This window comes from Acipenser ruthenus, chromosome 29, assembly GCF_902713425.1.
Source record: "Acipenser ruthenus chromosome 29, fAciRut3.2 maternal haplotype, whole genome shotgun sequence".
NCBI lineage: Eukaryota > Metazoa > Chordata > Actinopteri > Acipenseriformes > Acipenseridae > Acipenser > Acipenser ruthenus.
The window spans coordinates 7765773-7782738 of record NC_081217.1 but is presented as its reverse complement, the minus strand read 5'-3'; the positions used below and the strand labels follow the sequence as shown (position 1 = coordinate 7782738).

Here is a 16966-nt window from a genome sequence, read left to right as displayed (position 1 = left end):
CATCTGCATGCTGCACAGTTTCGATTTACTTCTCTGGTCCTCAACGCTGGTTTCGTTTTCCACTGTTTTGTGGCTAGAAACACTGACGTTTTCGGAAATTACGTCACCCATCCTTTATTGCTTGCTTTTTGCTTACTTAGATTTTTTTAACTTGTTATGCTTTAGTTATTATTATTATTATTATTATTATTATTATTATTATTATTATTATTAGTCGTTACCGCAGTTAATAAATGCATCTACATATCACTAGTTCCATATCTTATTATACCGGTGTAGTGTTAGAAAGTGGTACATCGTCAGAATGTGGTACACGTACCAAAATTTGACCCGTGTAATGTCAGAAAGCGATAAGTTGTCATGTTGAAAGTGGTATGCTGTCAGATTTTGGTTCAGGTGCAATCAATTGCGATCTGATGGGTGTTTTCCTATTGTCAAACAGTGGTACATTTACCATTAATTTTGCAAACACACTGGAAACAGACAATCAATTTTTCAAATAAAATATTGACTAACAAGACAAAATGAGACCACCGCAAAGTTGTATTGCATACATATTCGCATAGTGTTTTCTTAATGGCGGAACAATATGACAAAGTACATTAACAACGATGTAAAAGACTGGAAAATACGATAAATTCAATTTTAAAAGATGTAAAATACCAAAAAACAGCATAACGTACCAGATTTGAATGGGCACGTCGTCACTGCTTTCTTAGCTTAGGCATTGTTTAGGCATGCGCAAGCAAAGCAGTCCGCTATGTACCACTTTTTACTGCTTACCTTAAAATAACACTACGCCGGTTCTTTTAAGACTAATTTCCGGCATAATTTATCATTTATATATATATTAATAGAACTATACGAATATAATTGGCATGTGCAGCTGTTCAAACTGTTACAGTAGGCAAATGAGATGTGTGCATTTCTGTTCACGATAAGATATGAAAATGCTAATAAACCAATGCTATCAACGCTCATTCAGTTTGTTGCCAGGTAATAATCTACAGTAATTAAAACATAACATAACATAACATAACAACATTTCGAACAAGAGGAGGACATTTGGCCCATCCAAGTTTGTCCTGATCTTAGCAGCTGATTGCTCTCAAAACTTTAAACTAATGTGACTGAAGTATTATAACGACCGCTTCAGACTTCTTCATTTGTTACCTGATACATTTCATTAATATATATTCTAGATTTCTAACTTCCCCTGTCGCTGGTAGTTGGCAGAAGTCGCCCTGTGACTAACGATTTGAACATCAAAACAGCAGTAAAGATTTTACAGGTGTGGTGTAGAACTTGAATTCCAGGCTATTGCCAATGCAATGGGTGCACATTCAAAGATAACAAATGAATAACTGGTATTTCTACAAAGCAATAACTAAAGTATATACTGTACTCATTGCTTTGCAGCAGAAGCGAGTCACACGATGGCTTTGGAATGTAAAAGGTTAGTCGAGTTACACATTGTTAAAGAATAATATTTCTATGACAACGATTTGAATATCAGCAACAGCAGTAAAAAATGCCGGCTTTTACAGGCGGCACTTGGCTGGGTGCAAGCTTCATCAAATGTTGTTAAATGCGATTGTGGTCCTCGTTATGTGAATGAGTTGCTATAAACTATAAACTGACATACCTGAAATACAAGTTAAAGCGTACGACGGTCATGATCAATTTTTAAGACGAACATACAATTCATCGTTTCAAATGGTTAGAAAACCCGCCCTTTTCGAAAATAGAATTCCTTGTTTCAAATTCCTGGAAATCCCTCCCTTTTTGTTAAGTGGTATGACCTGTAATAACAGTTAATGAGCAACCAGTTTCGTTTTTCTATCAATGTATTTTTTTATTATTATTACATAACTTTACCATTTTAAAAACAGCTTACAGGTATATATTGTAAGTGCTTGGTTTGCATTTACTTCTGTGTCTCCAAGACTGCACAAAACAGCCTTGAACGTGATGAGTCTATGGACCGCTGCAAACAATTCCGCCCCAACATCCACAAAGGAATTAGAGGCAGTAACTGAGGAATAATCACATCCCTGCAGAACAACCTGCTCATCTTGCGGACTCTGCACACTGAATTTATGCTATTTGCCAATGGTGGCCTACACTTCACTGACAGGGTTATGGAATGTGTTGTTTTTTTGTATTTCTATAACATATCAAAAGCTACCAAGTTGTGCCCCACTAATACAGACAATTGTTTCGTTATGAGGTTCATTCTGATATGCAGACACATGCTTTGCAAGCTGCAGTATCAACTTAACAACTCATTCCTGTGTTAGGTGGTATTGCAAACAGAAGGCTCTTTATTTGGGTTACTTTGTTCTTTGTGTAAACAATTATGACAGCTTTTGTAACATGTGTTTTTTTTTGTTTTTCTTCCTGAGTTTCTGTTACTTACCAGTATGTAAAGAAGGCGTGTTAATACTACACTAGCAGTGGCATGTGATCTCATTGCAAATGCCAGGACTGGTTTGGATAATTCCTCGGTATTGTGGAGAAATAATTGCCTGGGGTGTATTACGGTCAAAAAATAGATATTTAATGATTAAACATAATATTAAAAAACAGGTAAAACAGGTGCATTTGAATGTCCTCTGCAAACATTTTTGCAAAGTTTGTTGTAAAGCAAAACAATATTTTTCAACATGCTGTTTGTTTTATATACAGATACAAAATGTATCGGTAACACTTTAGTTTAGGGAGCCCTTATAAGTGGTTATAAACAATAGCAAAAACAAAACAATGGCAAAAGTGTATAATAACTGTATTGCAAAAACAAAGCAACCCCATACAATTGGTGAGACAGACATATAAAGACAGACAGAGACAGACACACAGGGCTAGAAAGATAAACAGACCTGAAAAGACAGACAGACTATATCTGTTATAAGCGATTATAAACAATAGCCCAAAAAACAATGACAAAAGTGTATAATAATACTCTATCGTATGATTTAAGCATGAAGCTCAGCCTTTTGTGACTGTACTAAAGCTGGGACTGCAACAAATGGCTTTCTAATAAACTGGAATAATGTATCTCTAAACAAAATTGTGTAGGCCAAACATGTGTGATACCTCATTTACACTAGCCACTTATAAGCCAATTCTGAGGTCCAGCCGTCCCGAAAGGGGCCTGCTCCAAAGGAGGCTCTGCAATGGCTTTGGTCTGTTTATTGTTCTGTGAACGCAGAGGTCCCAGAGACGGCTCACGTTTGCCACATACATTCGTGGGCAACGCCCCCATTGCAGGCACAGACAGCAGCAACAGGAAGTTGAGATTGTAACTCCTCGGACAGCAGAACCAGACAATATCTTTGACAGAACGCCGAGACAGAGGTAGAGGATTCAGAATGCAACAACTGTTGGATTTTGTGCTATCATGTGAAAAGACATTTCATAATTCATGTGGGATAAATGTGAAACAATCCAAGTTGCCACAAAACCTTTTTTTTTTTTAAACCAGTCAACCCGTCAGTCTCCCGACATGTCTGGTTAGGGAGGCACTACTGTATTGTTTAAGATAAGTGAGTAATACAGTGTTGCTTCATTATAATTATAAACAAAGCAAGACCTAAGACAATTATATACTGCAGAAAAAATGAGTTTCATGATAAACATTTTTAATGAAAAATATTTTCTTTTTATATCCCTAAACTGTGTTACCTTTGATAAGAACCTTTTCTTATCTGTGAGATTTCTTAGTTTGAAAATTCATGAATACGGGTTGTTTAACAACAGCCTCCAAACTACTGAATAGTGCATCTATATTCATATCTAAATTAAAAATATTATTTACTGCATTTGTTCTTGTGGAGAAAAAAAAAATACAACATGTTGTAAGAACTGTCTAGTTTATTATCAGACTTTGTTAATCAATTTTGTGAAACTGGTACCAAATACAAAACACAATGTTGTTCACTATCTGTTAAACTGTAAAACAAAAGCCTACATTAAATAAAGAATGTTTGTCATTTTTAATGTCATTTTTTAAAAACATCTTTTATTAAGGCATTCCTAACATTTTGACAACACAATTCTTGTAGAAGCATAGTATGTTTTTTTTTTCATAAACTGTAACATGTACACATTGTTTGTAAACCAAATGCAAATACTGTATTTTGAATAATAGTTTTGCTATGTTACATAGCTGAAAAGAAAAGTGAGCTGTACTTATTGAACAATTATGCACAAGAAATAACAAGATTTTAACATGTTTTACATATCAGTTTTAGTAGCTATTGTGTGTTTTTATTACTAGAATATTGAAGAGGAATTAAATATAGTTAATCGCTGAAAAGGGCGGATGTGTGTAAAGGCGTCACTTAAAAAAATTAAGACTTACAAATTTATTTAGTGAAAAAAAGCGATGTGGGACGAAAAAAACAACAATGCACTGAGCAACATGCCATTTTACACAGCTTTGATGATCAGTTCAATCAGTAACTGGGGAAAAAAACAGTTGTTACCACTTTTCTGACACATTTTTGCTGTTCAATCTGGGGTTGGGGTTTATAGTTTGTTTATGCATTTGAAAATAATTAATGTGCATAGGTGTTTGATTTGACTTTTTGAAAGTTTAAGTTAGATTATTAAAGCTGTGACTAAAATAAAAATCTAAAAAAAATAAAAAATGTTTTTCAAGGTTTAAAAAAAATAATAAATTGAATAATGACCACTGTACAAACAATTATTTAGGACTGCCAAATAAAAGTCTGAAAGATTAAGAAGTTTGTTGTACCACAATGAAATAGTAAACTCACGCAGTTGTTGAGTGCAAAATACATTTCTGAGTACCTCAAAAGTGTATTCCCGCGTTGCAGTTTATTCTAGCTAGGAATCTATTTATCATAGTCTGAGTATCTCTGGGTATGTGCTTAGCCTTGTGTTCTGGTTTTAGTAAACATAATACAGAGTGCATTTCTTTGGGAGTTTTCAGAATACCTTTGTCAGTAAATGTAGTGAGTAAGTAATGAGAACAGTTCCATTTGAAATGTTGCAATTTGCCAGGATACTTAGAATTGATCTACAGTTAAACTGATGGATAAAAAAAAAGACTTCTGATAGATCAAATTACTTAATGATGGTTTGGTAATATCGTCTAAAAGTAGCAATATACACACAACCTCAACAAAGTCAATGTTTAAAGATTTTGCATTTCGTTATAACAAAAAAAAAGACAATTTGCTATGCATCAATACAATTAGGACTGCACGAGCTTATATTTTCAGCATCAAAATATGTAACACTTCATAGACGCTTCAGACTTCTCGCTAAAAATCAATTCACCAATCCATGCAAATTCAGAACTTTCAAGGTTCTCAAAAAACAGAAAAAATCCCCTTTTCTTTCAGTCCTATTGCTTTTCTCCTTGTGCGTCCTTCACTTCAATCACACCAGACTCTTCTGCCTGGGTGACCGAAGTTTCAACGGTGCTTGTTGGCACAGCCATTAAAGTACCTCCAGCAGCTGCCATGTTTTGCAGGGTCGCTCCCAAAGCTGGCAATGTGAGTAACTGGAAAGGGCTCATCACTTTCACAATAGTGCTGCCATCCTGGATGGCTGCAGTGCTGAGGACAGTTAAGTTCGAGGCATCTGGCTGGATCTCTACTGTGTTCGGAATGGCTGTGCCCGGTGATGCCAGCACTGTATAGCCTCCGAGAAGAGGAGAGTTGGTGGTAGTGAATGTCGCGGTCTGTTGGGGGGCGTTACTGACTGCAGACACCACTTTCCCCAAAGGCAGGTTTGTTAGTTGAGTCACTGGCAGAGCGGAGGTCAGTGTAATCTGGGTTGGATGTGCTGAAACATGAGCTGCCACAGAGGCAGGTCCCGACGTGGCTCGTGTTAGCCGGGGCCGTTTGGGAGTGGGAGCGGTAGAGACTGGAGTCAGAGTCATCAGAACATTGTTCAGATGCTGAGATTTGCTTTTCAGTTCTTTGGCTCTTTTGCGGTGCTCATCACACTGCTGTTCCAACGCTGCAAAATAAAATGAAACCACCGGCTATTCCACTACATGCTTCTGTATATTTTCAAACAATGAAACAGACAAAATACATACATACAGTAGATACTTTGAGTACACAAGCATTAAAACAGATATATTTTAAACTCTTACCTATGACTGATATTAATAACATTTAAAAGTATTTCCAAAAGCTGCTCAACTTTACAGGATTGGTGTTTATTAACAATATCATCATTTTAACATCTGCATTCATGAAATCTAATGTATTTGTTTGGCATGCAGACAAAGTAGCTCATCATGGGCTTAAAAGGACTGCAAGGTCACATGGCTGTCTTTGAGAAGGTGTACAGTCAAAATACAACAAAATCGACCATGTCTTGGTTTAACCTGGTAACACCTAATTTTTCCCAATATTTTGTCAGCTTTTTAGTTTTAGTAAATCAAACGTATTTCAGTCTAAAGTGTTTACATTTTCTTTTTTAAATTGTGTCTGTTTCTGGCTCTTTAAAAGCACCTTGGTTGTCAGCATGGTTCTTTTAGATCAGATCTAAGCAGTCTTTAGATCCACAGCAGTTTAGATCAATCGAATAGACCCCGGTGGGTGTTTACTCACCTACTAAACTACGAGTATACTGTTCTCTGTAACGATCCATCTGACTCTTGTGACTTGTTAACACCTTCTTTACCAAGTCCAACATTCCAAAGTTTTGCACAATATTATTTAACAATGCAGCATCTACAAACAAACAAAAAAACAGATTCATTATTACAAAATGTGCAATGCTTGGTTTACATCTATGGAGTCAAGTTTGGTAAGAGGCTTATGTTTGGACTACATATAGGTGGAACCCTCTTGCCATGAAGGTGTGTCCCCTGCAGGGGGTGAAAAGTAATTGCTTAGCAAAAAGTGAGTTATGAGCTACAGGGACATTTCTTTGATGGCTAACGGAGCTAACTTGTACACTGCAATTATGCTGCAATTGTATCTGATTTTCAAAATAGAAAGTGCCACCTTAAACTGCTATTATCAATCCAATTAAAGAGATTAAATAGGAACATTATTGTAGGGAAGTTTGGGCAAGTCAATTATTTATTCTATAAATGTCTAAGAAAAGTTCAATATTAAACTGTTGTTGTCCTGCTTCGAGAATGTTCCTTTCCCCTGCAGTTTTCAACACAGTGATGGGCTAGTACAGTGAGAGCATCCCCTGCTTCTCATATTAGTCTTAATCAAGTAGGGTACTTGTTAATATTAAAGTAATACAACACACTCCTTCCAAGAACACACACACAGCTTGGCCACCCCTGTTTGATGATACTGACCAGTAATCTGTAAGGGAGGCTGTTGAATCCTGTCTTGTAACCCTTTCAGGGTCTCCTTCACCTCTTTCTGAAACTCCTCGATTACTTCATCCAACAGCCCTGCATCCTTCAGCCCACGCCAGAAAGTTACAGTGTCCTCTGCAAAAGAAATACAAAAACAAAACAGAAAAGACTATTGAACAACAACAAATAGCAAAACCTTTGTATCAGGCGAAGAATGTATTTATTTATATTTCAAACTGCAAGATCACAGGTTGATCTACAATAGGGAAACGACAGCTGAGCCCAAGCACAAGAGACATGGGTAATGTGTAACTTGATACATTACTGTCAGTGGCACCTACCTCCAATTGTAGTTATCCATTCAGCACTGTCGTCTGATGGTTCCACTGTAAATGTAGCAGGTGAACCATTTACTGAAAACAGAATAATCATAAGTAAATATGGGTGTCTGAAATTACAAATAATATGCATCTGAAGCATAAAGGACAGTCAAAGAATGTCTCAGTTAACCAAGCAATTACTGAACACATGGCACATATATACGGTATGCGAGATAAATGCTACTTGACCCTATCAAGTGCATTCACCACAACAAAAACAAATTGACATCTTTTAAGAAGCCTTCACATGCACAGGTTTAATTCACATGGTTTTAATTCAATTGTTTAATAGTTTAGCATAATATAGAGACTTCAAATAAAATATATTGTATGCCTGAAACATTATTTTTAAATAGATCACTCACAGAGGGCTTGAAAGTTTGAAAGACAGTTACTATCTGCTGACGCAGGAGTAATGGGAATGAACTCAGTTGACTGCTGGCTGCTAAAAGAGGCCCTGGTTCCCACAAGGTCAATTTTAGTGCTGCGGCAGGTATTGGAGCACACCTTTGCATGCTGGTAGAAATCCAGCTCTCCAGAATCCATGATTTTCCTGAAAGAATGGAGTGCAGTTTGTCAAGAGGGAAACTAGTTGTTCTTCATCATCATAATTATCATTATTATTATACTATTGCATATAATATGCTCCATACATACATACATACATACATACATACCTTAGCATGATACCATTCAGGCGAATTGCTCTCTTCCAATCCTTCAGTGTGGACTTCCCAGCTAAGTGCACAAATTCTTTAGGGCTGATCACATGCTCATTATACTGCAATAAACAAACAATCACATTTCAGTATATTGGGTCACCCCTCTGCTGCATTGTAATGTTATATGCTGTGCAGTATGTTGCAAGGAACATAAAGCGTGGGAACTGGGTTGCAGGTAGCTAAACAAATCTACAGCCTAAAAACAGATTGTGACATTCAAAACTAATTTCTTAAAACCGACAGTATGTTTCTCCCTGTCTACTCTCTAGGACATTACCTCTTTATTCCAGGTAAATGGAAACACTGGACCCACCTGGACACACTTGATGTTAATCCCTGGACACACAAACTTCTTCCAGATCAGGTTTGCTCTGCTGTCTCCGCAGGTTATGGGGTAAATAACTTCAGGCTCCAGATTCTCCACTTCTTCTGACAGCTTTACTGCTTTGAGCACACAAGTCATATTATTACTAGACGTGATATGAGAAATCACACCATCACATCATCACATTTATTTCTGGCAGCATTTCCTGACCATTTTTGTTTTTCCGATAACCTTTTGTATTAAATATCATTCACGGTTAGCCATTTTATCAAACACACTTCTCTGTTAGCATTTTTAAGTTATAGGGCTTGCTGAGAGACAGTTGCTTTATAGTTAAAATTATTTTATGTGCACACATCACAGTTTTCAAGACTCTGGTACTGGGTTGCGGGCAAGTACTACAGAATATTACAACATCAATGTTACATTTGATAAGTCTGAAGCATACCTATTACTGCTTCTTTCTCTAAAAGAGTGGATTCTGTGAATGTTGTGGTTTCAGTCTCAGCCTCCAGGCTCTCTTCGGTTAAACCTTCACTGTTTGAGCAAAATACAGGTATTATTATTACAGCCAAATTTACTGCAATTATTGTAACTGGTACAAGTCACCTAATGGTGTTTAGAAAGCCATGATATTTATTACAAAGAAAACCGTCATTACCAGTGACTAACATAGGATAGATTTACAAAGAGCAATGCAACCTCTACTGCATGGCCTGAAACTGTGCCTTGCGAAGGTTTCCCATATTTTCTGTGGTGCAGCAATAGGTGTGCTTCAGTAGTAATAAGTGAAACCAATGCATTACAATGCTAAAGCACAGGAATGAGCTGCTTTAATCAGATAGAGTATTGTTTCTAGAGAAACACATTAAACTTGTGACCCAAGTCCCTGACCTGTTTTACTCAACCCATTAATATATAATATATATGTATCATTCATTCATTCTACTGTATGTAGATACAAATATTACAGTTTTAGCTTTTTCCTGATACCACTCACTTATTAATATTATAATGTTATTTGTATTTATTTTTATTCTGAAATAATATCTGAAAACAGCAGCAGCATTGTTTAGTGATTCTGGTCTCAACCTCACCCCCCTCAGATGAAATTAGAGTCCAAATCACAAAACCACCACACGTAAATAAAAGAAAGATCTGAACTGTAATAGTGTGAGTATGCAGGCACGTCTATCATAGCCATTTCTCAACTTTGCATAATTCAAGGGATCTTTGTTTAAATACAATCAATTACATTGATAAAAATAAACATACTGTACCATACAAAGAAACAAGTTCCTGTCTTCATTCTGTCCCCCGAAATGAAGAAAACAAATTTCCAAATATTTTGTATGCGAATCATTACTGGTGTTTCCAAGTGATCTAGTCAGATATGATCTAGTCAGATCTTCTCACAGTTTTAACCCCTACAGATCCCCATGCAATTTGATTTCTTATTAACCAGTGCATATTGAATTAAATATGTACTGTCAGTGGTAATATATATATATATATATATATATATATATATATATATATATATATATCATAATTAAAACAATGCTGTTTGAAAACAGATGACATTCAGCTAATGCACTCACATGTTATTTAAAATGATAGACACATTTTTCTGCAAAAAAAGTAGTTGATTAAAAATTGAGAAAAAAAAAAATCTATTGAAAATCAACATTTTATACCAGTAGAGTATGTTTAGTTTTGCACAGGTTTCATTAATGGATGTCTGAGAAATATCATTGGTCCACCTCATAACCTGGTCTAACATGTACGCTGATTTTCATCCCCTTGATGAGATATTTATACAGACATTCTGACATGTTGTTAGGAAATTGGAGAGTAGTAATTAAAACAAAATATCTGACATTTATTAGCATATAAATGAAGGGATTGTGAGAAATCCACAAACATACATATTTTGAAATTATATTCATATTGCTGTACATCTCCTCATATTCTGTCTTGGGTTTGTTATAAACTTAGTTTACAGCTGAAGTAAATTCAGTCTTAAAATAAACACATGGGCTACTGAAAATATGATTTCAAAAAGACCAAATAAAAAATACTCTAAAACCAGAAGCGGACAACAATAAAGACAACTTTAACTTTGCATGTTTATTACGCTGTGCAGGCTCTGAAACATCTATTTGCAATTACGAAACTTCATTCTAGAACTGTCATTTGTTTAGTTTTTACTTCTGCAGTTCCTATATTGTATCCACTGTTTTTTGCTCCTAATGCGCAGGAACGTCTCCAAGCACAGCATGTTGCCGTGGCAAGAAGGTGTAGGAGGCTGCTTTGTGGAATCTGTTGTGTCTGGCTCCATCAGACTAGGCTGTGGCAGACAGTTTAAAAGAGCCCCAAAGGAAAACAACAAAGTAGAGGGCACAAGCCCAACTATAAATGAATGTTCCCAGAGGATTTACTGTGTTTAGTATTCACTCCCCAGTTCTGTCTCGGTTTTGTCTGATATGGCCCTGCTCTAAACAAACCAAGGGTAGGAATAACACCTTCTGGAGATCATCCCAAAATGCTTTATGCACGTGTATAAATTAACTTACGGACCCTGTGTGTGATCTACTGGTTTTATGGTCAACAAAGCAACGGTGTTGTAAAGGTTTATAGCATTTTGTGTAAGGGAACAGCAAAGTATAAAGGATATTCTTTGTGTTAGATGTATGTGTTTGTGTGTGGAGGGGGGGGGGATCTGTTAAATAGGCATTCTAGGTGGCACCTACCTCTGCTGTGATAAATCAGTTGTTACCAGCACTGTCTTTACTTCCTCCACGGCACTGCCATCGGTTGCAGTGTCAGGCGTTGTCACGACGACCACTTCCTCTACGTGCACACTGACTTCAGAAGATGCCATGGCAGGAGCTGCTGTGAGCTGCGCCGATGACACTGGGAAGACAAGAGAAGGAACCATTATAAGTCACGCTGATATTGTTGTTAATCAGATTGGTTTACAAAATACTTTATGCAGATAAGGGAAGTGCAGGGTGTGCATTCCAGTTCTCAAATACAACACTGTCCTGACATGCCCATAGGGGGCTAATCAGTAGGAGAAATGTAAAAACACGAGCGTGCAATTTCAAAGAAAAAATAGACAAAGGAGATCTAAAAAAAAGGTTTTTGTTATAGGGAAGCTGTATTACAATTCAACCAAGAAATGGGCCCAGTGGTACCCAGGAATGACTCAGCCCAGACAGCAATTAGTCTGGGGAAGGCTGAAAGCTTATCCTGAGGGTGTTTTAATTCCACCCAAGGCTGAAAAAAAAAAATAGGCCCGAGGACCTCTTATTTAACTGCCTTCTGCAATGGAAGGCTACTGAAATAAATCTGAAATACAGTACTACTGAATATCGGAAAGGGCAGATCACAACTCGCCTTGGTTCATGTTTTTTTTTTGCCCTAGAACCTACCACTTAAAAAAAAAAAAAAAAAAAAAATACAAAATGCACCCCACTGTCACAAGCTGATCTGTCCCAGAACTGTCAATACAAATAACTGAAGAGTCCTGTGTCTGATCAGCTGAACTGACAGGGAAGGGCTGGACTTTGCCTTTGTAAACACTGAATATAATCCCCATAGCAAAAGTATTAAAATCGTTTCATTTAGTTTTGTAGCTACAGCACAACACAACCAGCATAAGTGATGTTCCAAGTATCTTAACCCTGTCGGCAAATTAACTACACTATTGTACAGTGCAGTACACAGGCCCAGGAGAAATAGTTTTAGTTAACAAAACATCAGTCAAAGGGGTGAATTGTAATTATCCTAGTTGTTGATGGATTAAATTGTGGCCGTATTAGTCCAGAGACAATAGACAAAGGAGATGTGATAGCTTTTACTAGACTAACTAAAAAAATAATAATCACAAGCTTTCAAGACCTCAAAGGTGTCTTCTTCAGGTGATGATGATCCTAGTAGTATTAATATAAATCTTGCTGCTGTCACACTCACCTCTTTCTGTTGTATTGCAATTACTTTTCGCCATTTGGCACAAACACATCAGCCAGGATTTATATAGAGTTATAGGACAGAAGTATTTACATTGGACGTTGATTATGTCATTAAAACAGAGCCCCTCACCCCGACGCCACCCAAGACAGTGCTATATGTTTGGTAGGTGCAGGCATAAGGTGTTTTTAGACTCCTTCAATAACTACCAAATTACTTTGTACCCCTTTTAAAAGTTACTATAACACAGTGATATATGTAAATATATCACATGTTTACATGGTGGAATTTTCCAATGGTGTTACTGCGTTGTGCTATTTTAAGATGTTCTAGAAGTAGGAGAGAAACCACCAGAATTATACTATTTTAGTTTTAAAAAGTCAGATGTCAAGGGATGCTGTTTTTAAAGCACACATGTACAGTACTGTAGCGATATTGTATTTATAAAAATTGAAACATTCAATTTACAAGACAAATATTAATGAATAATATTACTCTAATTATGACTATATAAACAAAATGAATGGTTCTACTAACCATACTTTAAAATAAAAATACAATTATCTAGTGAACTGCTGTACAGTTCCAAAAACTTTCAATCCATAACTGCAATATAGTCTGTACAATCTAGTGCAGTAAGTAATCAGGATCACTGTATTAATTCATTTTGTGTATTCTGACCAGATTTTTTTTTTAAAAAAAAGGCCTGTGGAATAGCCTCACAAATGACAAACAAAAAGTTTTTTTTTTTTTTTTCCCTGTTGTCATACAGTTTTCTCAACTAACACTCAACAAAGGGCTTTAACTTGCATTTGTCTTTATTTGGTATTATTATATTAGGCTGACAACAAGCCTTATTATAACACAGTAGAAATGCAAGTAAACTCGGGGTTTTGTTATGCTAAAGTTGTTTGCCCCCACTGTCGTGTTATTTATTTGAAGTATACACGTGTATCAAAAACACAGTGGTACAAAAGTAGCATTACATCTTTCTCATATACCGGCATTCATATCAATACAATAATAATAATGCTAACAAGTATGGAAAAAATGAATGTCTGTCAATCAATTTTAATGGTTGATGGTGTATTTTCGGTAAAACTTTTTTTTTTTCACTTTTATTATTATTATTATTATTATTATTATTATTATTATTATTATTATTATTATTATTATTATTTATTTCTTAGCAGACGCCCTTATCCAGGGCGACTTACAGTCGTAAACAAAAATACATTTAAAGAAATATTCAAGATACTTTAAATAATGTACGGCCTTCTCAGGATAAGGCGGGGTTTCTGGTTATAGTTGCTAACTGAATCCACTTTTATCAAACAATAAAATAAAAACAAACACAAAACGAGAGGTTTAACCCAGGAAATGTAGGTGCAAGAACAGGTCAACACATATCTCGCTGTATCCAGGGAGAGGCTATAAGTGCTTTGTACAAATGTGGACAACAAAAACGTCTTTGGCACAAATACAACCTTTTGAAATATATACATTTTTAACACTAAAACATTGGAACAACCAAAACATTTGTGATGTGCCTACTAACGTAGTATCAGAAAACAGCCTTAGAAAATAACAATACGAGAAGACATTCTGTAACTTGCAATATGAAAAGGCTGGGCCGGGTTTATTTTTGGTTGGTTTCCTCTGCCCTAGTTAAAATGCGCGTTCACGCTAAGAACGTTGCTAGGGTAAATTGCCTCGGGAGCGCGCGACCCCCGCCGCCACCAGCCAGACGCAGAGCGTACCGAGGGGTGCCGTCCTGACGCTCAACAATCAACGGCGCGGTGGGCCGTATCGTCCGTACGGCACTTCTAGGGAGTGCGTCCTGACGCTCTGCCACTGATACCACCCCCAAGCCCTTTACCGAGAGATTAGGCGTCCTGAAGAAACATTTTTTCTTACCTTTGAATTTGGAGAAGGAGAAGAAATAGTTTTAACTTTCAATGGTGGGCAAGAGGCTGAAAAAGATGTGTCGGCGCGCGCGCCTATAAGCAGTAATGGTGACGCAGAGCTGAAAAGGGAGCAGGCACGGGGGCGGAGACGTCTCGATACGTCACTCGTTAGCTTGTCGCAGGGGCTGCTTTGCTTTCTCCATGCAGTTTTGCATTCGCAGTATCAAAGCTGTGCTTTGCCAGGTTATTGTACACTTAAAAAATGAAGCTGTGGAAAACCACATTGTGAAGGGCTGTCAAATTTAATTACATTACATTACAAAAATAAATAAATAAAATAAAGATCCACAACGGCACATTTAATTACTTATATTCGAAATCGTCCAAAGAATTAACCTTTGCAGGGTCGTTAAACATTTGGTCCTATAACAAATTAACCATACTGTTTTTTGAACAGAATCCCAAGAAGAGGGCACATTACTGCAGCCAGAAAGATAATAAATAAATAATTCAATGAATAAAAAACGATGCTATGGTTGTTGCTATACCACTCGTGTATCTTGTGTATATCACGCAGGACTCTTCAGCTTTGATTATGTTGTTTAGAACTCCTTTTAAAAATATTTTAAACAGGGATTGGGTAATTGTCTTTAAACATTGCTTTTTAGTTGAATGCATGTGCCTAAAATGGTAGTGACATCTTACAAAGAAAAAAGAAAAATAAATAAATGTAATATGCAAGGCACCTCATGATCATTGGATTGGTATTATTGTTAATTTACGCTTGGCAGGACTGGTATGGAAAAGGACAGCTAGTGTTCATTTGTGAATGGTTGTAACGGAATCTATTTTGTAAAAGAGAACCATGGAAAGGGTGTGAGGGTGTGTGTCATTATGGCTTATGACATTTCATAAGGTCTTCCATTTTTAGAAAACATTTAAAACATCCTTGAACCAGCCTGGTTGCCGTTTTAAGGAGCCCTATGAGCAGACACACATTGCAGGGGTTATGCGGTATTTATTTTCAATGGAAACTCAGCTAGGGCTTAAATTAAATATAAATGCACCTGTTAAAATAGAAAATAAGTACCACACAATAGACTAGTGTTTTTCTTTGTTTAAACAAACCAAAAACCTGTTTGGTGAGTTTTTTTTTTATGTACAGTACATTACACATTGATCAAAACACTCTCATTACCAGTGTTTGGCAAATTAATCATTTGAATCCTCATTCCAAAAATCAGGACCCTTTTGTTCTGATCCTGTCTGTCTGTCTGTCTCTCTGTAGGTCTGTCTGTCTGTCACACTCCTTGATTTTGCGCTAATCTTTACCAAACGTATATCGTGCACTCCGAGACTCCGAATGACATTTCGGATTGCACGTGGCTATAATCCCATAAAATATTTTTGAGGACGCAGATATCAATGCGTCCCCTGCACTGATTTCCTGCTATGGCATCTTCTGAATGCCTGTACTGATATCTACAGTAGTGTAAGACTAAAGCATTACCTACCCTATTTAATTTATAGTGAGGCTAACACTGTTCAATACATTTATATGAGATATTTTCAACACTGCTTAAAAATTGACACTGAGGAATCTAACTTTGTTTACTTAAAAAAATAAAATAATAATAATCTGGTTAATGAAACAACACGACACTCCAGTGATATGTCACTGTGGCATTGCAAAGGGTCCAAGGCAAATCCATTCTCACTCCACTTGGCCGTGTGCTTTAAATAGTTAAGATACAGCTAAGTTGATTTATTTTCCCATATCAGAAACAGGAAAAACAAGTCCACATTTGAACCATAATAAATTGTGTGTTTCTGTTGTGATCTGTTTGTGATTTCAACACTAGAGACGTGTGCAATTCTGTACAGTAGGATATTAATGCTGACTCGTACAGTCCTGATTGGTTCCTAGAGTGGCTGCCCTTGGAAAACAATTATTTTTCAGCTTCTGAAGAAGTGCTGCAGAATTCCATTGTTTCTGCGGGCGTTGAAACTAGTTATTTTAGTGTGAATCAGACTTCTGCCAGTTTTTGTTTTTACAGTGTATCTTAAAGAATATTCAGACATTTGTACTTACACAATACCAGCCACAATTTTTCATCTTATCACTCTTTCTTGCATAGTCTTTACATTATTGACGTACACAGACTTGCTGGTATGACCTCCAAGAAAGTATTAGAGACAGTACTTCTGTTAGTCTCAAAATCAATTGGATCCTGGTTCACCAGGACAGTTCGGGACAGCTCAGGTTGTATTGACGTTCCTTTTACAGCTCTGCAGGACAAGAACTAATCTCAAAAAAGCCAAATAAATAATTCAAGCATCTCAAGTAC

The 16966-nt window shown here is 36.6% G+C and overlaps 1 protein-coding gene across 4 annotated transcripts; it reads right to left on the bottom strand.

Annotated features, from left to right (window-relative positions):
• Positions 1-3855: 3855 nt before the first annotated feature.
• On the bottom strand, positions 3856-14795 carry LOC117427618 (glucocorticoid modulatory element-binding protein 2). 4 transcript variants are annotated; one of them, XM_034045779.3, is made up of 11 exons: positions 14629-14795; positions 11490-11652; positions 10017-10046; positions 9185-9273; positions 8725-8855; positions 8367-8470; positions 8055-8242; positions 7651-7722; positions 7307-7444; positions 6597-6719; positions 3856-5994 (listed from the first exon to the last, which is right to left on the bottom strand). In XM_034045779.3, the coding sequence occupies exons 2-11, from the start codon at positions 11618-11620 to the stop codon at positions 5375-5377; spliced, it is 1626 nt and encodes a 541-aa protein (XP_033901670.3). In that variant the 5' UTR covers positions 11621-11652; positions 14629-14795; the 3' UTR covers positions 3856-5374. The 4 variants fall into 4 exon arrangements, with proteins under 4 accessions (XP_033901670.3, XP_033901678.3, XP_033901687.3 ...); XM_034045787.3 differs by having other exon boundaries at positions 8725-8852; positions 14629-14793; XM_034045796.3 differs by lacking the exon at positions 10017-10046 and having other exon boundaries at positions 14629-14793.
• Positions 14796-16966: the final 2171 nt, after the last annotated feature.